Raw genomic sequence first — 27,865 nt, forward strand, 5'->3', positions numbered from 1 at the left:
TTCCTCTTCTATATTTAAACCATACTAAAGTGCCACCATATTATACCAAGGAAAACAAGAGAGAAAGAACACAAAGGACTTGATACAAGAGACAAGGCTGGGTTGCTAACATGGCTTGCTAACTACAATCCACAAGGCATGGAAGAAAATGCATAAATAAAAAATAAAGTAAGGGAGGCTGTGCAGTAATACCCTTCCCTTTTACATTACAATTATAACAGAATTGAAACAAGAAAATCTGCACACCCTGCGACATCCTCATCCGTTGTAGGTATTTTGTTTTTTAACCTCGGAGGACATAGTTAATGCTGACTCTTTTTCGCTCTCTACTTGATTTAACGGCGCCAGCTGCAGAAGGCAATCGACAACTCAGGTGCCTAAATCCATTCCACCTTTGATAAGGCACTGGGAAAGTTGGCCTCCATGTGGTGTTCTTCATTCCCTAGCACCCCTCATGCAATGGTAACAACAGTACCCCCTGGTGTCCAAGCAAATCCTGTTCATGTCTAAGTACCTGAATGATGTCCGGGCTAAAGGGAGCAATGCTACAATGCTCCTGCTGGAACAGATAATGGGTCAGCAATCAGAATGATGCACAAGCCCCCTTCAACCTCTAAAATGTGGGTGGCAGATGACGATGACTCTGATGTTCCAGAGGACAACCACTCCAAAGCAATGCTTTTGAGCAGTAATGATGCTGTACCAACTGCTGATGCTTTGCCTATAAATACTCTTGATGATATCTCACCCTTATCCCCCTTCTCTCCAAGTAGCGGAGTTTGTTCGTCAATGGGTTGTCTCACCCTTAGACAAGTAAACTTTGGGGCTTCCTTTATGGTGATGGTTCCTTGCCCCTCCATCCCAGGTAAACCTTACTCCACCACTGAACTCAGCGCACACCTCCTGGCATTCCTCCAAGGCCAAGGTTTTCCTGTAGGGTTCCCATGCCTCCATCACATCTTAATCCTTCTATTACTGGACTCTAAACTTGACAACTTATCCTCTGAGCCTGTCCTCGACCCTACAGAGCAGCACCTCTTTGGGAATAATTTCATTAACTCCTTACTCGCATTTGTCTCCAACTTGGACAAGGTTCAAGCGTGTCTTGCAAAAGTCCAGCGTTTTTGTCATAGCCTTGATCACCTGGGCATTTGTCTGGTCATTTTAGAGGACAGCTCTCCTCCTGCCACCTCTTCTGAGGGTTCATTTACTTCCCCTTCAGTTCCCACTCTCCCTCTTTCTTCCAGAGAGGATCACACACCCCTAGAGACACTGCTGAGGCTTCACACATCCAAGTCTTCCACCATTTAAACAAGATACGTCTCTCTGCCAGTCCCTCTTTCCAGTTGCCCCCCCATTGGTAGATGTATTCCTCCCAGCATGGCACGCCATCACCTCCGACCCATGGGTCCTCCAGAGTACCAATTAGATTTTTAGACTACTCTGTCTAAGAGTCATAAACTCCCTCTTATTCCAGAGGAGTCTGCCCTGGTGGATCAGGAGGTTTTAGAAATAGTGCACATAGTTTAAATAGTTTACACAGCTGCTTTGTTCTTCATCTAAGGGCCGGACTTAAAGATTGGTGGATGGCCCACCATCTCAGGATCACTTTGTGGCCAGGACAAATGCTTAGCTGTTGGTTCAGCTACCACGTTCAAACAGCTTTTCTCCTGCAATAGTAAAGAAAGTGAGGACACTCTAGCAAAGGTAGGGCACCTTCCCCTTCTATATTTAAACCATACTAAAGTGCCACCATATTATACCAAGGAAAACAAGAGAGAAAGAACACAAAGGACTTGATACAAGAGACAAGGCTGGGTTGCTAACATGGCTTGCTAACTACAATCCACAAGGCATGGAAGAAAATGCATAAATAAAAAATAAAGTAAGGGAGGCTGTGCAGTAATACCCTTCCCTTTTACATTACAATTATAACAGAATTGAAACAAGCAAATCTGCACACCCTGCGACATCCTCATCCGTTGTAGGTATTTTGTTTTTTAACCTCGGAGGACATAGTTAATGCTGACTCTTTTTCGCTCTCTACTTGATTTAACGGCGCCAGCTGCAGAAGGCAATCGACAACTCAGGTGCCTAAATCCATTCCACCTTTGATAAGGCACTGGGAAAGTTGGCCTCCATGTGGTGTTCTTCATTCCCTAGCACCCCTCATGCAATGGTAACAACAGTACCCTCTGGTGTCCAAGCAAATCCTGTTCATGTCTAAGTACCTGAATGATGTCCGGGCTAAAGGGAGCAATGCTACAATGCTCCTGCTGGAACAGATAATGGGTCAGCATTCAGAATGATGCACAAGCCCCCTTCAACCTCTAAAATGTGGGTGGCAGATGACGATGACTCTGATGTTCCAGAGGACAACCACTCCAAAGCAATGCTTTTGAGCAGTAATGATGCTGTACCAACTGCTGATGCTTTGCCTATAAATACTCTTGATGATATCTCACCCTTATCCCCCTTCTCTCCAAGTAGCGGAGTTTGTTCGCCAATGGGTTGTCTCACCCTTAGACAAGTAAACTTTGGGGCTTCCTTTATGGTGATGGTTCCTTGCCCCTCCATCCCAGGTAAACCTTACTCCACCACTGAACTCAGCGCACACCTCCTGGCATTCCTCCAAGGCCAAGGTTTTCCTGTAGGGTTCCCATGCCTCCATCACATCTTAATCCTTCTATTACTGGACTCTAAACTTGACAACTTATCCTCTGAGCCTGTCCTCGACCCTACAGAGCAGCACCTCTTTGGGAATAATTTCATTAACTCCTTACTCGCATTTGTCTCCAACTTGGACAAGGTTCAAGCGTGTCTTGCAAAAGTCCAGCGTTTTTGCCATAGCCTTCATCACCTGGGCATTTGTCTGGTCATTTTAGAGGACAGCTCTCCTCCTGCCACCTCTTCTGAGGGTTCATTTACTTCCCCTTCAGTTCCCACTCTCCCTCTTTCTTCCAGAGAGGATCACACACCCCTAGAGACACTGCTGAGGCTTCACACATCCAAGTCTTCCACCATTTAAACAAGATACGTCTCTCTGCCAGTCCCTCTTTCCAGTTGCCCCCTCATTGGTAGATGTATTCCTCCCAGCATGGCACGCCATCACCTCCGACCCATGGGTCCTCCAGAGTACCAAGTAGATTTTTAGACTACTCTGTCTAAGAGTCATAAACTCCCTCTTATTCCAGAGGAGTCTGCCCTGGTGGATCAGGAGGTTTTAGAAATAGTGCAGAAATGCCCCCCCCCCCTACCAAATCTGATTATTCTAAAGCAGTTCCCATTGCATTTATAATAAGGATATCACTTGAATTTCCTTTTATTATATCCCTGGAGGGGAAATAGTCATGAACATATTGTCATGATTTCAAATTCAACAAAACCAATATTATATGAATGCATCTTTGAAGAAATCTTTGCCATAGGTGTCAAATTAATGTAAAATTGTTACATAATTTCAAGCCAAAAATGACACCTTACAACATGTCAATTAGGTGAAATTTGGTGTAATTATTGACATACAATGATCTATGGACTGTCAGTGTTTGAGGTCAAAGTATTACTTGATCTAAGCCCACCACAACTGATGTAATAATTTAATTTGGAAGTGTTTTCAAGTGCATGATAATTGTCTTTCAGATATTTCTAGGCACTAGAGATCTAAACCAATCAAATCCAACCATGAGAAAGTATATGGTTGGTATTACGTGAATGGGCCACCTTTCCAGTTACTAAAGTGAAGGCACTCACCTTTCCACTTATGAATAATTACTTCACTAGTTTTGGCTGCCGTATGGAGATTGGTAAACCACTGAAGGATCGAGCCTGGAACAAGCCCGATGCACAGTTCTGGCTCAACTCGAGGTCCTCTAGAACTCTCGAGCCAAAACGAGCCGACCTTTATGTGGCCTCTCTTTCAAACATTCCTACACTTACAATACCTTACTACAATTCTCCAAGCGCCCCTGCATGTGACACAGGAGGGGATGGACAGCGTTTGTGTGCGTTTTTGCATTCTGATGACCCCCTATGGGGAGGAAGTACCTCTGGCCATCACTCCTTATATTGCGGCTTGCTATCCGGGACAGTAGCACTTTGAAATATACAGGGTTTTTTTTATCCTGCCAGGCAAAAGTTTGGCCGGGTGGCATAGAGAAACCAAAGGGAATAGTGACTAGCTGTCATCTGTGCAAAGGACGTCGTGTGTGTCAAAGCCCTAAGAAGCTGCCATTTTGTTCCAGCCAACTTCAGCCATGTGAGGCAACACCTTCACTCGTCAGCCCTGTTACCTTTTCTGCATTCTCATGATTGCAACTTTTATGTTTTTTCATTCAAGTAAACCAGTAAAGGCTTTCAGGTACGAGGTCTCTTCCTTCTCCCGGAGTTTCGGGCCAGATGTACAAAGCCATTTAGCAGTCGCAAAGCCTGTGATTCACTAAATCACAGGGTTTACAACAAGTGAATGGCTTTTTAAGTGCACTAAACTCATTTTGTGACTTAGTAGGTGCGTACTGAATTACAACATGGGTCTAGAAATCGCAAGCTGGAAGGGTCATGTTTAGGTTGCCCCTTCCAAATGTGGTACACAATACTATATCAATGGTTTGCAACTGCAATTTCGTTTGCAAACCATTAACAGGTATCGACTCTTTAAAAGACTTGGTAAACTTCCTGTAGTGAATGCAAAAAAAGTTTGTCCTGGACAGCATTGCAAACTCCTCAACAAACTTTTTTTTTAAAGTACTTTTTTCCTCTCAAATGTTGACCTATATTGAGTCAGGAAAAAGGGCTACATTTAAAAAAAAAAAAAGAACTTTATTTAAATGCTATCACAGACATGGTGGTGTACTGACCCCATCAGACCTTCATAACTATGATTTCATGCAATCTGGGTAAGTTGCAATTTGCTACCTACTTCAGGAATATTGATGAGGTAGGTGGAATTGTCACCCACTCAGAGAGGTGATTTTGCGAGCCGACCAATTCATTTATAGGTCGGGTCACAAAATCTCATTTGATTCATCAAAAGTTAGTGCACAATTTGAGAACATTTTTCGTGAATCCAATTTTTGTACATCTTGCCATTTGTTCCTTGTGGGCCTGATTGCATGAACTGCTACATGCAACTAGTTAAAAGCAGGTGTTCTTTAGCACCACATTAGACAGTTATGTGTGGCCAGTTTCAGAAAAATGTGTTTATTTTCTATAAATGAACGATAACTGTTTTTAATATTAGCTGATATTGACTCTATGTAGACCATATTTTTTTAATCTGTGCGCGTTCCATTGCATACCGTTCTCAGAGTTTATTTTTCTTAAGAAATGCTGGTAATGTTCACAGTGCCCTCATCACCCTAAAAGCCTTTAAAAAATTTTAATAGCTCAGTGTGTGTTTTCTTCACTGGAAATACAAAGTTGACCGCTATGGCATCAGTGCTTAACTAGCATCTCACAGAAAGCACACTGTGGGAGTTAAGTAGGAAGATTCAAGGTGGTCAAAGATGATCTTGATGAAGGAGAGGGCAGAGAGAAGTAGGGAAATAAGAGAGCTATGTAGCAGGTGAATAGGGGTGACAGTGAATATTACTGTCAATAGCTCCAGAACCTTAGGGTAGTCCACAAACCACCACAAATGAAGACTTCTCCAATAAGACAAAAAGGCAAAATTTAGAGGATTGAGAAACATTGAAAGGATACAGTGAAGAGAAGAGAATGGAAAGGAGAATATAAAACAGGTTAATAAGAAATTGTGGGGTAATGTAAACAGTTAAGTGCAATGTGGCACAACTTATGCCATTTGCGTGATTTAAAATAGTTTTTTTAAGATTCGCACATGCCTAGCAAGTCTCCCAAGTCCCCATGTGATGCTATTGTAAGTGTTTTCTTTGCATTCTGCAACTCAAATTCAAATAAATCACAGAATAAAGCACTTGGTCACACCTGGACCTAGAAAACTTGGCAGCTATGATTTTTTTCTGGCTCAGCTTGTGTGTTGGCTCTTAGACCTAAAGAGAGCGCATAGCTCTGCCATGGCTCAGCTCTTCCCATGAATCCCGTGGTTTTCCAAATCTTTCTGCCACCTCAGGCATTGTGAGGCCTTTTGCAAGTTTCAAATCTAATAAATCCATCCGCTGTAAACCTGGAAATGTGATGCATGGTGTGGCAGGGATATAAGATGCATCTTTGCTGTCAAACCTTCCTAAATCTGAAGAGAATATTCTTGTTATTTTCAGTGGGGATTAGATTCAATATGTTTAAGCTCCTTTAGCTGTTGTTTTTTTTTAAACCTTCTATCCATTTTGGTCTAATGTATTTCTATACTGTGTTATGTTTAAGTAAGGCTTTATTTAATAGCATAATAATTCCATATTTTTATTAATAGAGATGATAAACACTGCTCTGTCAGATGGTGGTACAATGCCGGCGGAGTAATCTGAGTGGTAACCCCACAAATGAGGGCAGTGGTCTTTCAGTCTATGCACTGATGTGAGACATTGTATGTCTCTGATATTAAAGATGCTTGCCTTAAGTTGTACGCCACATGAGTGCTGTGCTTAATACCCTATGGTGAACCACAAAAATAAGGATATTCTGTAACCTCAAATGGAGCCTGGGGACATACAAATCACAAAACTCAATTGCTCCAAACGGGGAACCAAATTTATAAAGATTACTCAATTATATTTAGGGAATGAATCTCAACAAAGACCTGTTATTTTGCACTTTATTGGAAATATTTAGTTTTGCCAGAGCTCTGAGCTGAATATCTAAATTTTCCTGCGATGGACCTTCAAGATGCCTGAAAAATAAAAAGTAGTTAGCATCATCCAGAAGTCCAATTTACAGAGTAGCCGATTTGGCTACGTGGTTAGGAGCCGGAAGGTAGTAAATGGGATTAAATGTACGTTTATTACAAATTCAGAGCCAAGCTGATGTATGCAAATCTCAAGAATATTTTGTAAAAATGCAGAATTACTACTGGCAGTCCAAATCGTCAGACAAAGTTTAACCTCAACCTCAATAGCATAAAGCATACAAATAATTCAGTAATAGCAATGCAGAAAATAAGGAACAAAATCTGATGATCAGTATATGATTTCCGGTCCTCTTGCCTATACATGAGTAAATCTAAATTACCTAACTAAGCCTTAACTAATTAGCGTTAGTTGGGGAAACCCTAACTAGATCCAGTAAACCAGGAAGGTGTCATCATTGCAGTGAATTCTGTAGAAGTTCTCCAAATCAAGATTATTGCATAGCATAAAGCCACACAACAGAAATATAGCTTCTGAATCTAAAGGGAATCTGTCTGAAACTATAGTGTGACAACCAATTAAAATTCCACAGAACTTTCAAGAATCCCACATCAGGTGTCCTAGTAGATTTCCACCTTCTCACAGTAGAACTTGGCAACCATACTCAATACTGCCATCTCCTGATCAGAACATCAGAATGTACTTGGATTCCTCCCATCTCTAGATATACATGCATTTGTTTGTTAGTGCCTCTCGTCGTTGCCAAAAGGTCTCCGCCCGAACCTCACAGTCTCTCATACACAATGTGCCTTTTATTTACAATGAGGCCATATGAATGTACCTGTAAAGAAGAAGAAAACATAGAAACCGAGCAAACTTTCACGTTGAAGGTTGAACATTAGATTCCAAATGCTAAAAGTCTATGACCAAGCTAAGGTAGCAGAAAACGTCAATACACATTTAAATGCATATCTATGGATACACATACAGTTATAAAATAAATGCAGGATACTATTCAAAGGAATATGTGAGTGTGAGAAATCAGGACCCATTTGCAGGGTCCCCCCACTTTGTACCCCTATTTTGACCACTAGATGCTGATTTTTCTGACTCTGTCTGTGGCCTGGGCTTTGCTAACCAGACTCAAGACCTGTGCTCTACGTCAAAAGCACATGGTAATTTGGTATAATTACAATTGGTAATGACAGACCCCTGAAAGTTCCTAGCATATAGTAAGGCAAGGGGGATTCAAACTAACTGTAAGTCCCTAGTATGTAATAGTTCAGGGAGGTTTCAAGGCCCACTAGATTTTCTACACTGCAGTGCAGGGCCAGCTTTAGCGCTGTAGTTGCCCTGTGCGACAATGTTTGTTGGTGCCCCCTAATGACCACCTCCACCACGGATTCTCTCACTAGCACCCTTCAACAGTGACCAAGTCTCCATAACCACTCTCTCTCAGATGCATTTAATTAGTTGTAAAGCACCACTCATACCAGTGTAGGGTGTCAGAGCACTTTGCAGCACACACACATTACACATAGACAATCAATCATATGTGTGTAAATCAGTGTATAGGAAATGTTACATAAGCCAAAGGACTAAAAGTGTAGGAGTCAAATGTCATCCATACTGGGAGGCATTACAGTTTAAGAGTGCTTGTTATGGAGAAGCACAAACTCAGAGTCGAAAAAGAAACAGCATAGTTGGGAGTTTTCTTTAATGATAAACATCGATTTCTAACCAAATTAACCCTTTTTGCAACATTAATCAATGTTTTAATGTATACTAGCAGTGTGTATGCAGTTCTATGATGAAAGTTAATAGCTCACTCTTCTATATTAGGACTTTAAGTTATAAATTGCAAGTGACAAAAGGATGTCTCTTTTAAAAGCAGGAACCTGCTGATCTGTTTACATTATATGCACTCTGTAATCTACTTGGTACACGTTCTTTGCAGAAGGCATATTAACCCTCTGCACTAACTTCACATTAGTCAAAACCTCAACTATACAAAACTCAAACCTCTCTCCAGGAAGATAATTAATCACAGGAGTTATCTACACATTTTTGTGAGGCCTGGTAATTGCTGGAGGAAAGGAACGCTGCAGCAGGTGTTTTAAGAACATAATAAACTTGCAAACACGGCGCCCCCAGGAAGCCAGCACCCGGTGCGGTGGCACCGATTGCACCACCCTAGAGCCGGCCCTGCTGCAGTGTGCACTACTGTGATGCCTGCTGTCATTTTAAAAGATAGCCTTGTAGGCTGCTTTTAAATTTAAATTATTTGCAAATTCGACTTTGGATTTAAAGGTACTTCCAAAGTATTTTTACAAATAAGTCACCCCTAAGGTCTCCCCAGGGTACCCCAGGTGTAGGATGCCTTGTAACTATAAGCAGGGACATTATACAAGATGTTTTATTAGCCTTGCTGAGGCTGCCACATCTGTTTTTCCACATTGTAGTGAATGGCTCAATAGGCTATTATTGGAATATTCTATTTAGCTATAAATATTGTTTGGAGCAATTTAAAATATACTTCAAGATATAAAATAAATCCATCAACTTGCCACTGTTGGATTTGTAATAAGTATAACAGAAAATACGTTATTAAACTTTCTTTTCTGTGGACCAAAGGCCAGCTTTCCAGCTGCTCTCTCCTGATTGGCCAGCCTGGTCCCAGGCTCTGCCAGTGCTGCCTGATGACATTTGAAGTGTCCTGTCAGAGGACTCAGTAGGTTTCTTGTGGGCGGAGAAGTATAAGCTGCAGAGCAGACGGCAGGAAGGAATGAGGGGTAGTGCAACTGGTCTTCAAAGTGAGAATGTCACTTTAGGAGAGCACAGGGACTCCCCATATCCTGCTTTTTCAGCCACACAGGAACCTTTGCAATTAGATTAAGGGGGAGGATTGGAAAGGGAGTAATAATAATTTGCTACATTAGGTTGAGTTAGGTTGATGCAGCTCCTCTGAATGCTGCATTTTGAAAGAATTATGCTTTCTGGGATAGGACTAGGCCACACTTTGGAGGAAGTTGTCATACACCTGGGTGGCGCCCTGCATCCCATTTGGCCAAGTGCACTGTGGGAATTGTCGTCCAGACATCCCAAAGACCATCTGGGAGATTCCAGGCCCTTTGAATTTGTGATTTGGACATGTTGAACCGTCAAGAGGAACTTCAGTAAGAAGTTCCCGAAGTTTGGAGAAGTTTGGAGCAACTTTGGCAAAAAGCTCCATAAGGAGGACCGACCTGACGTCGAGAGTCAACCCGGCTTCTCTCAACCGCGACCCAGCCTGGATTTTAGGTTCTTCACACTGAAAGCTCTGGAGTGCCAGACTTCCAATATTTGACCAGGGCCTTGCAGAATTTCAAGCAAGCAAACCCGCAACGAATCTGGCCTGATGATGTGCCTTGCTTGACGTTGAGGGAAAAAGCTTCAGAAAAACGATTAAGTGGGAAGGTAAACTTTTGACTGAGGCTTCCCACTTAGTGTATCCGACCAGGGTCCCATCACGGTTGACCTCGACTGTGACTTTGTCCCGGTAAAGCGCGACCAAATGTTCCTAAGCGGTGCTATATGTTTTTAAGCAGTAGAAAGTGTTTATTCTTTAAAAATTCATATCTCAGGTTCCCTACATTGGATTTTTGTCATTTTGGTGTCTACTTGTTCATAAAAATATAGTCAATTGTTTTAAATTGAATTTGGAATTTTAGTATGTGTTGTTTGTTATATAATGTATTGTTGTTTTTAAATGCTTTACACACCTGTCTCCTAAGTTATGCCTGCCTGCTTGTTGCTAGCTAACAAGAGTTGAGCAAGGGAATACGTTATTGAGACCTTGTCTGAACCTTTTATTGTGTTTGTGGCCTTATTACTAGAGGTAAGTCACTATTTATCACTACTAATAAACCACTTTCCAATAGTGAGTATCTGTATAGAGTCAACAAAATTACTCAGAGTACACAAGTGCAGATATATATAAAAAGTGCAATTTGGTATCACTGTAAGGAGAACGTTAGTATGCACACTAATGTAAATGTATGAATTATACAGTATTTCAGTCAAGTGCAGCACTTTTCGTTAATGATATTAAAAAGCACACAAATATATGGTACTACATGCACATATATATGACATAGTCAAGACTTGAAAGGGTGGAGCCAAAATTACACGTCTCCAGTCCCCCCTCTGGTGGTGAATGAAGCCTTCACAATCTAAGATCTAAAGCTTGTCACATGGACCATCTGAAATAGTGGTTTTTATCATTTTCCTCCTAGATTCTTCCAGACATTCCTTGATGTCATAGTGTTTACTATAGTCTAGCTCTACTTCCGCTCTATTCCTCTTCACTACCTGTTTGACCATCATTCACCTATATCTCTTAAAGATCACAATTAGAAATGTTACACAAAGGGCAATTATCTCAAGAGGGTTCAAAATAGCACCCAAAATTCCACTTCCTAGGCTTCCAAACCATTTGCCTACTGCATAAAATTCACTTTAAATTACTCCCCAAGCACTTGTTGTTTCCAACTCCTGTAAATCCTTGTGTAGGGCTTTATAAACGTATTCAAATCATTAATCTAGTCATAAATGTAGGGTGCAGCATTGCTGGACCTTTAACATCTTACAGACTCGACCTTCTTTTGCAAGCAGGATGTCTAACACAAATCTATTCTGCAAAACTATGGACCTAATTGCTACCATTTCGGAATCCACAACTAATAAAGCTCCTGCTGTACTAGTAGGTAACTTATCCACTATAGTAGACAAACATCTAATCTTAATATTGTAAGGAATGTATTAGTAAATTAAATTTTGACTTGCGGACCATATAAGAATTGCAATTAAGAATGTTTATGAACTGTTGCAGAAATGTTTTCACATAGATAAATAATACGTAGGAAAAATGTACTTGGTTTAAACGTGTAAAAGAATCACTTTGGAATGCATTTCAGCTTTGATAAAAGAATATTTTCACCTAGCAAAATAACAAATAGGGAAAACGTTCTTGCTTAAATGTATATGAAAATTACGTGAAGAATTTTTTTGTACTAGGCTATCATTCTTAAATGTGCCCCTTTAATTAAGCCCAACCTTTTTCTTTCAACTCTTGTTCATAGCTAAGTAGATGTTTAACTAGAACATTTTGTCTAGCACCAGCAACTTGCTAAAGAACATGCTGACTTCAAGATTATGTTTCCTTAGCTTCATCATACCATATTAGATCATCCATATTAAAAGTGAACCCTGCTGTAAATTCATAATGAATATACTATTAGAATGAACAATATCTTAGATATACTTTCTGTATCCTCAACTAGAACACCATTGATATATGTGTCTCAGTGCATCTGACTAGCCTTTGTATTCACAATAGACACTAAACACAGTTTTTATCTTAGGTAAGAAGGTTTACATGAAAACTTTACTCCATGTTTCTAACAAATCTCAACAGTGTTTTACTATAAACCAGTGTGAATGTTTACCGTGGGAATCAGGAGAAGAAGCAACTGATGTGAAGACACCATTGGATGCGCAGTTTCCGTTGGATTACAGATTTGGACACCCTACAAAGTTTTATTGTATTATTGTGGATTTGATGTTATTGAGTGTTCCTAGTGAATTAGGGGGAGAATTCTCACTCTGACCTATGAGACTAACTTAGAGGAGCCCCTTGTGACTCTGCTGCAGGAGAGTCGCTCTTTTTCATGCTTGCCCTTTGTTACCAACAGCTATTGCTAAAGGTGACTTTATTCTGAGTTTCTCTGACCAATGGGGAGAGGATGTGGCCTAATGGCTAGGGCGGTTGACCTAAAATCTGGAGAAACAGGTTCGAGTCTCGGCAAGGACGCGCAACATCCTGTGATTCTGGGCAAATCACTTAACCCCCCCTTTCCTAACGCAACTGGTGCTCTTTAAAGCGCTCTGATACCTTCGGGTCAAGTTCGTGCTATATAAAACTCCGGAAAAAAATTCTACTGCAATGATCATTCCTCTATCACTGATTTTGACGGTTGCTACTGCAGCTGCTGGGAACAGGGCTGAGTTTCCAGAACGACTCTATATGGGAAGTTCTAGTCTCTAACTATGCTATGAAATCGTGCTCTTTTTCTGAAAAGGAACGTTTCATATGTTTCTCTATGTAGGGTAGATCAGGCTCTTTAGCAAGATAGTGACAATTTCCTATATGGAACACTCTGTATTGATTTATGTTGTCACTAATTAACCTTTTACTCAATATTTCTGTCAACTGAATTAAAATGCCAAAACCATACTAATCCTTTTAGATAAATAAAGGTTTTGAAAACAAATTAAATTTCTCATCATTGACTGCATATTAAGGATCTGGCAGTTGATGCTATATGCATGACTTGTGTTTTGTTCCAGCTCCATTTGTACTACGGTGGCAAAGGTCCGTCTGATCTGTCAAGCGCCATCTGGATTTCCAAAGGTCGAAATCTGTAAGTCGGGGTGTTTAGTCCAAAATAACATTTGGCCAATTCCTTAGGCACTAACAATGTCACACCCACAGACGAAATAATCGCACAAAAAATATCTCCCACTTCTTCTCTAGCACTTTCTCCTCACTAAGCTCTGGAGTTTGTTTCCAACACAGGGTCATCAAGATGTTACACATGATAAATCTTTGTAAAAATTGAACCTAGGTAGCAAGTAACATACCAGCCTCTAGGCACTGTGAGATAAGCATATCCTCCTCAAATATAGTAGGATCAGCACCCATCAGAAATAAATTGGAATTTTCCCTACCTTAAAATATGTGGTCACATTCACTCTTTCCCGCAACATGATTGACAAATGAAGATCTCGCCACAAATATACACAATATCCCTTTATGTTTCCAATGCAGAGTTAACACTGCTTGATGTCCTGCCACTAGATGCTTTATTTCTTCCTTTGTCCACATATGTTTATTCTTAATATTTTTGTCTGTTTTTGACCTAGATTACAAACTTCTCCTCCTGTCTTGAACTAAATGTAGAAACATCTTATCAACCTTTGTTAAAAGACAAGACAGATTGTGTCTGTGAGCATAGGCAGGTGTATTGTCATGATAGGTTTAAAGAACCTTTTATTAATTCCAGGAAACTTAACATTGGGGTCAATACGCTGATTTAGGTGCTCAAGTATGAGGACTTCTGAGAAAACTAAATCCTGATTGGAAAAATAATATTCAGAATGTTTCCTTCCATTCATAAGGCTAATCAAAATACTACAGGTAACACCACAAGTCAAAGGGATATAATGATAAGTGATACACTCTGCAGCTGGTGCAGGCAATTGCGCACAAACGTAGCAATTCCTGGCATCAAAATACTCTTGAAACAGTTTAAAATAAGCATTTGCAGAAGAATCACCTCTAGATGTATCTACGTGTAACTCTGTCTGATCTAATGAACACAAGCTATTACATCTAGGGCATGAGGGTTTGGGAGTAATTGCAGAATATGGGGGTTATTTATGCGAGCCATGAGTCACTTTTGCACCATGTAAAGTGGTACATGGGTGATGCAGGGCTCTGAATCAGGCTTATGAAGCCACGCAAAGCCACCCTGCATGGCTTTAAGTAGCACCATAAATCTTGAGTAAGGTGACGCAGGGCAAATTGGTGTGTCACCTTAATCTGCGCTTGGGAGGCATTCCATAGGCGTTTCTGTGGGTGTTTCCATGCAACACCCATGGATTTTGACACTGCCCCAGATTTACATAATCATGTAAACCTGGGGAAGTGCCACATCTTTACGCCTCCTGATGTGAGGCGTAACGAGGTGAAATATCTTTATATCTCCTCTTTTTTCCTTTCTATGTGTGCTGCATTCTGAAGTACACATAGAAAGAGGAAAGCACCACTTAGGATTGTTTCTGTGCAGGAAGGTGCCCCTTCCTGCACAAAAACAGTCCAGCATATAATGGAGGCACCCTTGCACCATGATGCAAGGGTGCCTGTGTTGGCACTATACTGCCGAAATGGACCCAGCGCAGGGAGAAAGGACAGGAATGCTCCATATTGCATAAACACTGTGCATTCCTGCTCTTTCACTTTTCTGTAGGGCAGCTCAGCAAGGTGACTTGATGCGCTGCCCCACGCCAAAAGCCTATAAATGAGGGCCTAAGTCTCTACTGAATTAGATGCAGATGGATATAATCCTACAAGCAAAATTATTAGTACTACAAATACAACTATTAGTGTGCCTGCTATCATGTAGCAACGTGTACTAATTTTAGGATTAGCTTCTATTACTTCTCTAAAACCCTGACGACTGGGTGGAATTTAGCAGCAGCAGAATCTTCTGTGTTGATTTCCACCTGTGTAAATGTCAAAACTAAAGTTCAAGGAATATGCGATAAGCTTATGTACAAGGTCTTTGTGAGCCTTGATTAGCACTACTCTGTGTTCTTCTGATGGACAACCCTACACCACTTCTGACCTCAGTACTCTTCTTTCTTTTCCCACCAATCTATGTAAATGTCTCTAATAAATGCACAGTTCGAAGTCACTGATAGTCACATCCAGAATAAAATGTCTCAGTCTCTTTGATGATAATGTAAGTTTCAATCATAATTCAAAGAAAATGTTCAGTTCAAGGAGGTTCAACTGAATCTTCACTGTAATCCCAGTATTACCAGAACTCCCTCTCTCTCTGTCACTTGTGGCAGAGTAAGTCCAGTCAGGGGACGAGTACCTCTAACAAGGTACTCTAGCTTGTTTCGATCTTCTGAGAGCAATCCCGTCACCTTCTTCGACACTCAAATCAGAATCCTCAGTGTCATCCGGAATAATCTGGAGCCCACCTTCTACTCATGGATTCAGTCTCCCCCTCTCCTGCCTTCTCGGACAAAGTTTTCCTGCTGCCACTTGTGTTTCTACAGCACTAGGCCCTTCATCAGGGTCTGGGTCTAACTCAGTTGTCACTGCAGGACAAGACTCTCCCACTTCTGTTCCAGCTATCTACTCCTCAAAACCCCCTCAGGCCGAACAAGTGCTGCTTCAGGCTGTTGCTGGTCTCCCACAGCTTGACTAACCTATTACTGCGATCTTTTGACCACCACCGGTACTTCTGGGAGAGCTTCTGTTACATCATCAAGGGATACGGAACTCGGCGAGTGTGGGCAGCTGCACCCAATTGGGGAGACCTCTGCACTTCAAAGCAGTTGTTGTGATCAGAATCACCTGGAAAGCCACACCAATGGGGGTCCAGACAACTCTTTCATACATGCTTCTTCACCAAGACCCAGTTACCAGGACTAAGGTCATGGCACTGTTCCTGATGAGGTGGGCTGTGGTGGCTTCAACCTGATGAGACACAGAATGTACCACATCAGCCAGTCTTTTGTAATTATCAAGTATCATGTCATCGGTGATACCAAGTGTGTTTGCCAGTACAGCTGGCAATCTCATAGCTCTGCCCATGATGATCTCATGGAGGGACTCATCAAGACCAAGCATCAGGCCACTTCAGAGACGTAGAAGCACACACTTTTGCAAGCCTGGATTTTAATGTTCAATTGATCTGTTCCACTAGACCAGAAGCATCAGGTCTGTTGTTGATTAAAGAACTAAACTAGTCAACTGTAATTGACAGAAAATCCTTTCTGCGGTTCTTTCTCACTAGTGATAACGTTTTTTATTGAATGATCATGGATTTTTGTGCCAGACTTAAAAAAATTCTAAGAGAAGACCCATGCGTTAATTTTTTTAAACTAATGACTGTTTTGTTTGTCAGTTTTCTATGTGTAATGTTTGTTTATTCGTTAACACATTTATCTTTTTCTCTATTTAAATATTAAAACCATGAATATGGACTACACACAAGTGCTGCGCAAAGCCTACTCCTTGCATGTATTATTATATGAGCTCTGTCATTGTTTCAAACTAGATTTATATTGTAACCAGGGTCCTGTACGATTGGAACTTTCAAATTAAACCATATTAACTTAAATGTGTTGGAAATATACGTATACAGATCTACTGCAAACCTTTGTTGTAAATATTTCTTCACAATTTAATCTTAACAGGATAAAGAAATGCAGAGCTACTCAACCTTGAAATCTAAGGGGACCAGTGCCACGGTTTCTGGTCTAAAGCCATCAACTCGCTATGTGTTCCAGGTCCGTGCCCGCACTTCGGCTGGTTGTGGAAGGTTTAGTCAGACAGTAGAAGTTGAAACTGGTAGAGCAAGTAAGTAAACCAAGGTGGATCTTAAGCTTTGGTGCAGTGCTACTATCTACTTTATAACCTAATCCTTAGTTTGAACACTAACCCTGAGATGATCAATCACCATCAGTGTGCAAATTAGGTTATAATATCTTTGGGACAGGGACCTTCGAAATTTAGTTAAAGCCCTGAATCTAGACAAATGTTTTCTCTGTGACAATGTGGTGTTATATTACAGAATTACAGCAGTGGCCAAAATGCTCTTGTACAGGTTTCAAGAATGTTACCTGCTCTCACATGTTGATTATGAAGAGCCAAATTTAGGACCTAACTAAGTGTGCATAATAGACTCCACCTGTAGCTAAAATGCAACGGAGAGAAGCCATAGCAGCCAAGCACAATATACTTTCTAAATTAAAACCATTAATTACGTAAGACCTGTAAAGTCTAACTACCTCAACAATGCATTTGACTCCAAATCTGATAGTCCCATAGTTTTGGACTGAAGTCCACATCATTTCAAACTATCTACAGAAATCCATTTCTTAGGAAACAGCTATAACAGTTCAAATATTTAAAAGGCAAGGATTACCTTGAAGGGGGTTTAAGTATTAACAACACAGAGAAAACAATTATTTTTAAATCCAGTCACCTGAAATTAAGACCCTATCACTGTAAGGCAGACTTTCCTTCACTCTGGTCTGCCTTCTAGAGCATGGATACAGAACAGCTCTCCTATAGCTGTGCAGTTTTACTGATTAATGTTTCCTCTACTGTGACATGGTTAATGCAGCAGCTATTGAGTGGTGCTAGGAATTTATTCCCTATCATCTTGTCAATTGACAAGTTGTAACAGTAGATCACATTATTAAATTCACCCGTGGAGACAACTATTATGCATTGTTTTTTTAAAGCTATTTTGTTCTTCTTGAGACATACTTTTCTACAATATCTTAACTTATTTTTAATTATTTGATAGTTTAGAAATACATACTATATCACTTTTTTACACATTGTCTATTGTTTGAAATAATATTGGGCAATATTGAATAGAAGAAATGTGAACATAGAACACTATTGATTAATAGAAAAAATATTGTATAACTGTGCATGTTATGTCCCTTCGAAGTAAAAGTCACAGATTTCAAATTGTGGGTTTTAAATTCAGGGCTTCTCTTACAATACATCTTCTGTGTGCCCTTTCAGTGACTCTCCGATATGATACCATGACCATTGTGTGGATTTGCCTAACCCTGATCACTGGTCTTGTAATTCTGCTGGTGTTTCTCATTTGCAAAAAGAGGTACAAAAATATTATTTCATCAAACTCTGAGTGTTTGTGTGCGTGCTACAGACATGTGGATGGTGTTCAATCCTGAAACTTTGGCTAGAAAGGTAGGATCTCCATCTCACTCCATCAATTTGCGTAGACATTATATTTGTTATATATTATCTTCAATTGTTATGGTAAAACAAATAACATCAACTAAAATAAAAAGAAATTAACATGAAGGATAAGGTGTTCCATTGCACACCATTAACTATACAAACAAATATATGTTGGTGAGTTTATTGCTGCTCAATAAACTCTCAGACGCAATACAGAAAACATTTTAACAGTGCTATTAATTTAGTAGTTCAACAGCCTAAATTAAAAACACAAAGCTTTTACATTCCATGACTGACAATCAAGTAGCACATTAAATTAGCTTTACCATGTTTCTGTCTGTTTTGTTTGCTTTAGATTTCAAGATTCTATTAGAATATTGTCAACATTAACACAAACCCTATGAGATTCTTCTCACAACACTAATGTTATGCCTTGCAAATATGTTTTAAATATCAATGTCATATAATATTTTTCCCAAATGTCTGATTGAACCACAAATAAACAAAATCCTTGCTGTCATCACTAGTAAAAGTACATTTAGGGCCATATGTAGGTAAATTACATTTACCGATTCTTAAATACCGAATTTTACCGATTCGGTATTTATGAATCGGTAAATGTAATGTAGGTAAATAAATACCGATTCGGTGTCTGTCAGTATTTTAGAATCGGTATTTACCGATTCGGTAATGGCAACTGGCTTCCCATTCATTCCTATGGGCCTGTAGGCCCATAGGAATGAATGGGAAGCCAGTTGCCATTACCAAATCGGTAATTACCGAATCGGTAATGGGGGAGGCATCATCATGGGTGGCAGGGTATCACATTGACACCCTGTTGCACCCCTGATTCATCCATGTGTGCACATGTGGCGCACATACATGCCCTAAGGGCATGTATGTCTGCCACATTGCACACTTCAAAGTGCAAAAAAATGCTTTTTCACAGCTATTCGTCATTTACCATCAACTTTTAGTTGGTGGTAAATAACGAATCCCCACACCAACGACACACTCCCCCTACATCTCATTTCAGGATTCGGTATTTACCGAATCGGTAAAATTACCGAATCGGTAATTTTACCGATTCGGTAAATTACCGAATCCTGAAATGTGCCCCCTACATACCAAAAGCCTAAATACCGGTCGGTAACGGGATATTTACCGAAAATCGGCCGTTACCGACCGGTATTAGGCTTCCTACATATGGCCCTAAGAGAGCAATTCAAATTTGTCTCCAGGTCTTGAGCAATGCTTATTGGGCCAATCAATAATTTTAAAAAAACATATATATTGCAATCTTTCTAACTCATTGCACTTCTTGAAATATTAGTTATAGAATGTTTTGTCATATACAAAGTAAGGTTTTTGTAAATGAAACCTGATCTGAATTACTGAAGAAGAGAAATACCACATCAGGGGATGTATTACTTATTTTGAATGTAGTCTGCTGTAAATTCTTCATAAAAGTAATCTTTTTAGATAAAAATCTGCTGCATATCACTATATTTTCTGAAGATCTTTTCAAGCGCTCTCTCACCTTAATTAACCTGGATAACTGGCTTTCAAAACAAAATTTGAATACACAAAATAACAGGGTGAGTTTGTCAATCAAGTCCTGAGGAAGCAGCATATACCAAGAAGCAAGTGTTGGCTAAGGTTAAACTTTTTGAACCGTTTTGATTAACTATTAGATAGCAAATAATCGAATTTATTCTTGTAGCAACAACAGAAAGTAAATAATTGTAATCAATATATTTTGAGTATAGGGCTGTGTGCCTGCAATTATTGAAGAGGATAATGAGAGGTAACAAAATATCATAATTTATAGATGAGCTTTATGCTGTACCATATCTAAAGTTGTAAAACCACACTTTGAGAATACAGTGGGCAGTCGATAAAGCTATAATCTACACCAGCTTTACAAATGGGGATAAAATGAGTGTTATATCTCCATTATGTAAATATTCAGGGCCTGATTTATAAAAACTGTTGCATCGCTACGATCGAACAGCGATGTGACATTTTTCACTGCGCTCTCCTTGCGACACTATGGATGCGCCGTATTTAATGTACGGTGCTCCATGTCGCAAGGAATGACAGCTACGTCAGGAATCCTGACGTTTCTATCATCGCAAAAGACACGCATTGCTGGAGTTGGGTCGCAAGCATGACGCAACTCCAGCAATGCATGGGGTAGGCCTGTGCCTATGGCACTGCGTCACCCTTACGCCTGCCATGAGGCATGAGGTTTTGACGCAGTGGCATCCTAGAATAGTTGCAGTGAAATCTTATAGATTTCACTGCAACACTTCTACGACCCTTTTATACGTGGGAATACCCACCCTGAATACATTATACCTGACGCAGGTATAATGTGGCGCAGGGCTTTACATGGAGACGCATCTGCCTAGATGCGACACCTTGTACATATGGCGCAATGTGGGACATTGTTTACGCCGCCGCTACGTCATGAAAAGTGAACATAAACTGGGGAAGTAGTACCCCCGAGGCACACACATGCACACACACAGTGAATGGAAGACATTAATAACCTGTAGATTGACTTTAAGAAGTAAATTAGGAGGACCAAGGCGGCTGAACATTCCCTTGACTTCATGGTCACTGGACTTGAGCCTGCTGCTAAGCTACTGCTCAAGCTGGAGGAGGAAGCAGCAGTAATTTCCATTTATTTCATGTCTCTTTTCCTTGAGACTACATTACCTTGAATACTAAGTTTAATTATATTTTTATAATCAATTTTTGTGATAATAATATTGTTGGAAAACAGTAGGCTCTTTTAGTGTCATATTATTGCTGTTTTAAAAAAAAATTAAAATATTGTTAGCACGTTTTTTGTCAGAGATTCATATTAAGTCACTATGGGGCATATCAACAAGGGCTTTATCTCTGCTTTTTTGGCTTTAAAAGCCAAAAAAGCAGAGATAAAACTAGCACCCTATCAACAACAGGGTGCTAACATGCAAATTTGCATGTTAGCACCCTTTTACTCTACGCTTCCCCTTGCATCTCTAATGAGATGCAAAGGGGGCGTTCCAGAGTAAAATAATAGGAGACATTTCTCCTATTATCAAGAATATCGCTAACCCTGTTAGAGACAAAAAAAGCAGCGCTAACCGCGGTTAACGCTGCTTTTTTACGTCTGGTATTTTTCTGACTTAGCCATGATATCCTATGGAAGGAGGATATCATGGCTAAGTTTGTCTGTCCCTATCAACAAGCTAACGTGAGATTATCGCTGGGTTTCCAGTGATAATCTCACGTTAGCCACTTAGCTTGAGGATTTTTATCGCTAATGAGATAAGCGGTGCTAATAGCACGCTATCTCAGCGATAAAAATCCACGCTAGCCGGCGATAATTATCCTAGCGCTAAGTGCGCTTAGCGATAATTATCGCCGCTTGTTGTTGATATGCCCCATAATTCTTTTGTATATATTTGAGATTCATCCCTATCTCTGTCACTCTACAGTAGATATACATACTCCCTACTATCACGGTGGGCTGCAGAGGTGTCAATATATCAAAATTTGGATCCACAAATCAGAACTGATTGCCAGAAAGGTTCAGATTGAAATATGCAAAAGCCTTACAGTATAAGACACTGAGCAGTGTTCACCAATCTAATGGGAATGTAATCATTGATCAAGCAATATTTAACCAAAATACACACATTAAGGAGCAATGCACAAACCATTATCACACTAAAGCAGCCCTTTATTCCTTTGCAACCCTAAAAAGTCAAACCAACCCATGAGTTATTTGTCTCTTATTTTTCAAAAACTTACCCTGAATATTTGTAACAGAGCATGAGACATAATGCATGAGGAAAAGTGGCAAGGGAAATAAAAATACATACTGAAAGCAAATATAACATGGAGTAAGGAAAAACAATATCAAGCAAGTGATAATGGAAGGGGGCAAAAGAAGTAAAAAAAAATGGCACAGAACAGAAAAAGAGAGAGATTGAGAGAGAGGGGGGAGTTGTGAATGCAGCATTTTAATGTTTTCATATGTCTTTAGTAGCCAAGTGTGAGAAAAAGTCCTAAAGTCTTTAAAGGTTTATTTGGTATTTTTCCGTAGACATTGTGGTTACAGTAAGGCTTTCCAGGATTCCGATGAGGAGAAGATGCACTACCAAAATGGACAGGGTAAGCTGGACCAGTTTGTGCAGTGATTCTAAACAGCAGGGAAACAATCATTACAACATCTCAATGTCTGTGAAATTCAACAATAATGCATGCCTTGGTATCATCATCGAGTAGACGAAAATTATTGACGGAACTGCAAAAGTAATTATGGTGAAATTCACCAGCTTCATTATAGTACTATTTAAGTGCAATTACCCACTGCTCAATATGTTAATAGTGGTTCATGATTTCTGAAGAGGGTCTTAATTGGTCTTAATTGTCTGCCTCACAGTAACGGGCACAAGCCAAAACTAAGGGCACAAATAATGGGAGGGATAACTAATCCTGAAAAAGTGCAGTAATAATGCAAGAAACACCTACTCTAGCAGTCTCACTAAACACAGGTTACCAGACATGTCAAGTGGTAGTTAAATCTTTATTCCGTTTCATGTATTAAAACCATAAAAGCACAAGTTAAAATATAATAAATACAATCCACACAGGGACATACCCGGTATAACAATAATACGTACAGATAAAAATATAGTGATACCAAGGTTCCAATAACACACAGATGGTACCAGGTGAATGAATCACTCAAAATAACGCAGTAAATCCCCACTCATAAACGAGTTGATGGTCGAACAGGCGAGCTAAGCAAGGCAAAATGCATGATGCCAGGGAAAGTATTGAGGAAGAAGCTAGGTAATCACAGCTAGCCCTGAGCCTGATAGCGGATTAAAACAAATTATGCACATAAAAAACAGTTCTACCCGAAAGCATTCGTAAAAAAAACTAAAAGCGGGTCGCACTTGCCTAAAACTTGCGTTTTTCAGAATAGGGATTAAGAAATACTTTCTGGGGGTATCATAAATGTGCAAAACATCGTAAAATGGACCATGTCCTGTAGATATATTCCATCGCAGCCACAGGATGGCAGGATTTGTCCCTTGTTCTGGCTCCTGGGGTGAGCGAGGAGGAGGTGGAAAAGATCGAACCAGAACCTGGTCAGTAAAAAACAGTCACATGAGTTTATGAACCCCAGTAAGCGGCTCCACCATCTGAGTGGTCTTTAGCATGATGAAGCGATGTACGCTAGGTAGAAGCTCCTTCTCCTCCCTAGCCATAGTCTGCTGCTCAAGGAAGGCCGCCTTGATGAGGTTCAGATCCCTCCTATTCGCCACATCAGGATTAGTGAAAAGATCTCCTCTACCCATGCTCGTTAAACCCTTTTCAGCATATCTGAGCCAAGTCACCCAAAAGGAGTGGTCAAGAGCCAGACAATCTTTCAAGATCACTTTATTTAATTTGGTCCCTTTCTCAGCCCAGAATTTTAACCAGAGAGACACAGGGCGAAATGCTATCAAGTCAGTCAAATAGGTCATACCAAACTCCTCATGAGTAGTGAAAGAAGGAGGACCCTGAGGAATGGGTAAAAGCTGTCTCAAAAATGTGTTTTTCACTGCCATAAAGTGTCTTTGAGATACACTTGGCCCTGTAAAACTTTATTAACGCCCCCACCAGTCTTTTTCCCAGTCTGGCGGCAAAATGAAATATGGCTGTAGTCTCCAGGGTAAGGTCATTTTTCTTGCGGGTGAGTTGGGACCCCCATTTCAATGTATCATCTAATAATCCCCCCAGATAAAAGAAAACACTCGACCTTGGGATCGAGGTAGGTCCCACCTTGAAGGTGTATGGCCTGCTGGAGCGGGCCCCTACTTGCATGATATAGGACTTAAAGTTGTTGATCTTCAAATCCTGGTACCCCATAAATTGGACAAAGGAGTTTATGAGCATTTACAGGCCTGTTCGGTCGTAGCCATCAGGACTGCGTTGTCTGCATATCGCAGAACTGGAAGGCCACGCCATCCCTCCTGAGGGAAGTCCGCCTTGGTCTCCAGGAGAATCTTCTCCAAGTTGTTGATGTAAAGATTAAATAAAAAAGTGGCCAAAATACAACCCTGACGGACCCTACTCCAGACAGGAAACACCCTCAGGTCGGTTGAATAACGCACAGCTGCCTTAGTGTCTCGATGGAGGTTTTGTAAGAAAAAAACTATATCCCTAACCACCCACAGGGAGACCAAAATCTACCACAGCTTTCCTCTGGTCACGCAATCAAACGTGGAAGAGAGGTCCATGAAGGCCAGGAAGATGGTGCCAGGGCGGGCAACCGTATACTTGTTCATTATCATAAAAAGGTTCAGCATTGGTCTATTGTGGAGCGGCCGAAACATGTCAAGTGACTTTGCTTTAAAACTCTTCTACCTAACCAACATAAAACACAGGCAATACCTATAGTTAGTGGCAGCATTCTAAACCTGACTAGCTGAGATAATATTTGCATGTTGATATTTTATACTGGTTGCAGTGTAGCAATTCGATTGCATGTTACAGCAATTACTTCTATCTTTTTATTTGTATTTACTTTTATATCACAATGACAATTACTCAAGGAGTGTTGCACACAGTCAGGGGTCAACCTAACACATATGTTCCCAAATGCAAAAAATCATACCAGAACCTTCATCTACATTTTTCATTCATAAAAGTGCTACAAGTCAAATGGTGATGAGAAAAGGATCTCCGTTGTACGTCAATTGTTGTTTCATGGCCAACTATTTCTCCCTTTCCTTGCCTCTCACTCACTCACTCACTCACTCACTCACTCACTCACTCACTCACTCACTCACTCATCCTCTCTCTCTCTGTCTCTGTCACACACACACACACTCACACACACATACACACCACTGCCGTCTTGCAATACCTATTTTTATCATCATTCATATTCATCTGCTGCTGATTTGCACTCTTTCCACTCATTTGATCAATTCCCTCTTTCCTCTCTCACATGCACTCTCCCCGTGTCTTCACACTTGCTGTGCTATCTTTGCTTAATCATCCTATCCACATGTTCCTCTCTCTTCCTCTCAGTCTGTCTCTTTCTTCTTTATCTCTATTCATTCCTTCCTCTTGAAGTGGCACTGCTAAATGCTTTCTGTGTTTTATCTACCTACCATTTCACTCCTCTTCTTCCTTCTCTTTCTTTCAGTTTGATTCTGCTCCCGGTCACACCACCCACCATTTTGTCTGATTTTCATTCATACCTTTTGCTTTATTTTCGCCAGTTTATTTCCATCTTTTGCTATCAGGCACGCCTCTAGCTCAGTTTTTTTGTCAGAATATTGCAGATAGGAATAGTGTTTGGCATAAATATTATGACTTAAATATCATTTAGAAAAATATTTTCCCATTGGTTATAGATTTCTATTATTAACTCAAACGTAAACTGTGCTTATGACACTATATGTGTTTCAGATGATATTCTGACCATCATATTCAGGTCTCATTCCACTTGCTCTAGCTGCCCTTTACTCCGTTTCTCTTGCTATCTCTGCCTTTCCTTTACCTTTTTCATCATTCACTCTTTGCCTTCTTTGATAGTACAGTAATTAAATATGAACAAGGTGAAATTATTCTGTTTGAATTTAGCTTGCTCTGAACAGCGCACACCTACTTAAGAAACTGTAGAGCATTTTCAGATGCAACCATGTCTGAGTTAGGCGGTTCATTTCAACCATATCCCGATTAAGATGATGTTTCAATTAGATGTCAACCTCAAGATCTTTAATTTGAAGTACATGCTGGCTGCCTGGCCAGCGGTTTTTGAAGTTATCAGTCTTGAATGACCTAGAAACTCAATACTGCTATCAGCCAAATACATTTTAGAATATTGCCAACCTCATTGTATATCAATATTAAAACATATGCTTTTATTAATAAAAATATACATATGGTTCATTATAGGTAGAAAGAAAACTTGCTAATTGTGTCTCGGAGTACTGAAACTTTTTTGAAATCACATGCAAAAGGTTGATTTACATGCATAACCATTAATTATCTCTGTGTTGATCATGCAACAGTTGCTGTAACTAAAAAAAAGTAAGTAACATCATAATTCACCTTTAAATGCCAATGTTAGGGAACATTAACACAGGAGTTTTAAATTGACATACGCTTGAGTAGCATGGAAGAAGAAACCACACAAAACTACAAATATCCATATTTAGGAATTAAAGGAAGGATTGATACCACCTGTCACTGAAGTACTCTCCCTCTGGTCTTTCATTTTTGAAAGAGGTTTAATGGCTGACAGTGAAACTGCACTTTTTTCTTGCGTATTATCCATAACGTTTGTGAAAATTAGAATTAAAACATTAACTAGGATTGGGCAGTTGCCTGTTTGAAAACTGTATATCAGTTATGTTGTCACATACAATTCTCCATTCAGTTTCTAAAGTCACAGAGTGAATGTATCAAGTTAAGCAGTTACCCTTGACAATTGTAATTTAAAACCCTCTCTAATGGTGAAGTTGGATTTTAAGTCACAATTCTGAAAGTGCCACTTTTAGAAATGTGGCATTTTCTTGTGCCAACCATTTGGTGCCTGCAGCCTGTATCCTGGGTCCCATGACTAGGTGTAGCTGGAAGTTGGTCTTTGTGTATTGCTCCCAGACAGTGACAAAAAAGGGGGAATATGTGTTGGCAGAATGGGCCCCTCTGGCTTGATGGGGTCGGGTACATGACTGTATCTTTTATGGTTTGTTTTTATAAACAGAATAAAGAATATACATTTACATTTGACAAGGGAGGGCTATCACCTACTACACTTGCACAAAGACTCTGCCTATGCACACTCACAAAGGTTTTGACATTAGTCTTTGTGCCCCCCAGAGAAGGTGGGGCCGGAATAGGGGGGCAGGAAATTCCAGACACCTATGTAGAGGGAAGACTCTAGAAGCTTCTCCCACTTCATAGTGGGCACCGGGTATAATTATTGGACGCTCAGAACCAATTCTTGAGTACACCTCTGGACCCGTGGAAGACTCAGAGCAAAGGACAGCTGTGCAGCTCTGGAAGAGTGACTGCTACTCTGCTGCTCTGATTTTTTTTTTTTGAAAAACCTTTATTGTGCACATTTACATCATCGTACAACGCACAGTCACCGTCCAGGCGGCGAAGCAGTTAAACAAAGCGTACGCTTCCAGATATTAGAACACAGCCATTTAGCCGACAACCCGGGGGTCCGGCGGCGTCGTACAGGGTAGCATGCGTACAGAAGAGGGGTGTGTGCGTTGTGGAGGGAGTAGGTGTGTGGTGCTGTTTATGTGCTTTTGATTTTTTTTTTGTGGTGTCCCAGGTGCATGTTATCGGTAATAGAGGATGGCGCTGTGATCCAGCCCACTCCACGGCCACGCCGGCTGTCACCCAGGCCTCGATCCAGAGACCTATTGGACGTCGCTGTTACCCCAAAGTGTAAAGGCCTCCGGGGCAGCCGAGCGCCAGCAGCGCGCCCAGAGCGCGGGCCGAAGCGCGGCAAGGATAGCGCAGT

At 40.5% G+C, this 27,865-nt stretch overlaps 1 protein-coding gene across 1 annotated transcript in view; it reads left to right on the forward strand.

Moving 5' to 3' along the window:
* Window positions 1-27,865, forward strand: part of EPHA8 (EPH receptor A8) — an 876,683-nt gene that overhangs the window by 731,751 nt on the left and 117,067 nt on the right. Inside the window, exons 6-8 of the mRNA XM_085608587.1 lie at window positions 16,794-16,956; window positions 18,139-18,235; window positions 22,424-22,491. Of these exons, the coding sequence (XP_085464713.1) occupies window positions 16,794-16,956; window positions 18,139-18,235; window positions 22,424-22,491 (328 nt within the window). The remainder of the gene's footprint in view (window positions 1-16,793; window positions 16,957-18,138; window positions 18,236-22,423; window positions 22,492-27,865) is intronic.

The sequence above is a fragment of the Triturus cristatus genome, chromosome 1_2 (assembly GCF_964204655.1).
Source record: "Triturus cristatus chromosome 1_2, aTriCri1.1, whole genome shotgun sequence".
Classification (NCBI taxonomy): domain Eukaryota; kingdom Metazoa; phylum Chordata; class Amphibia; order Caudata; family Salamandridae; genus Triturus; species Triturus cristatus.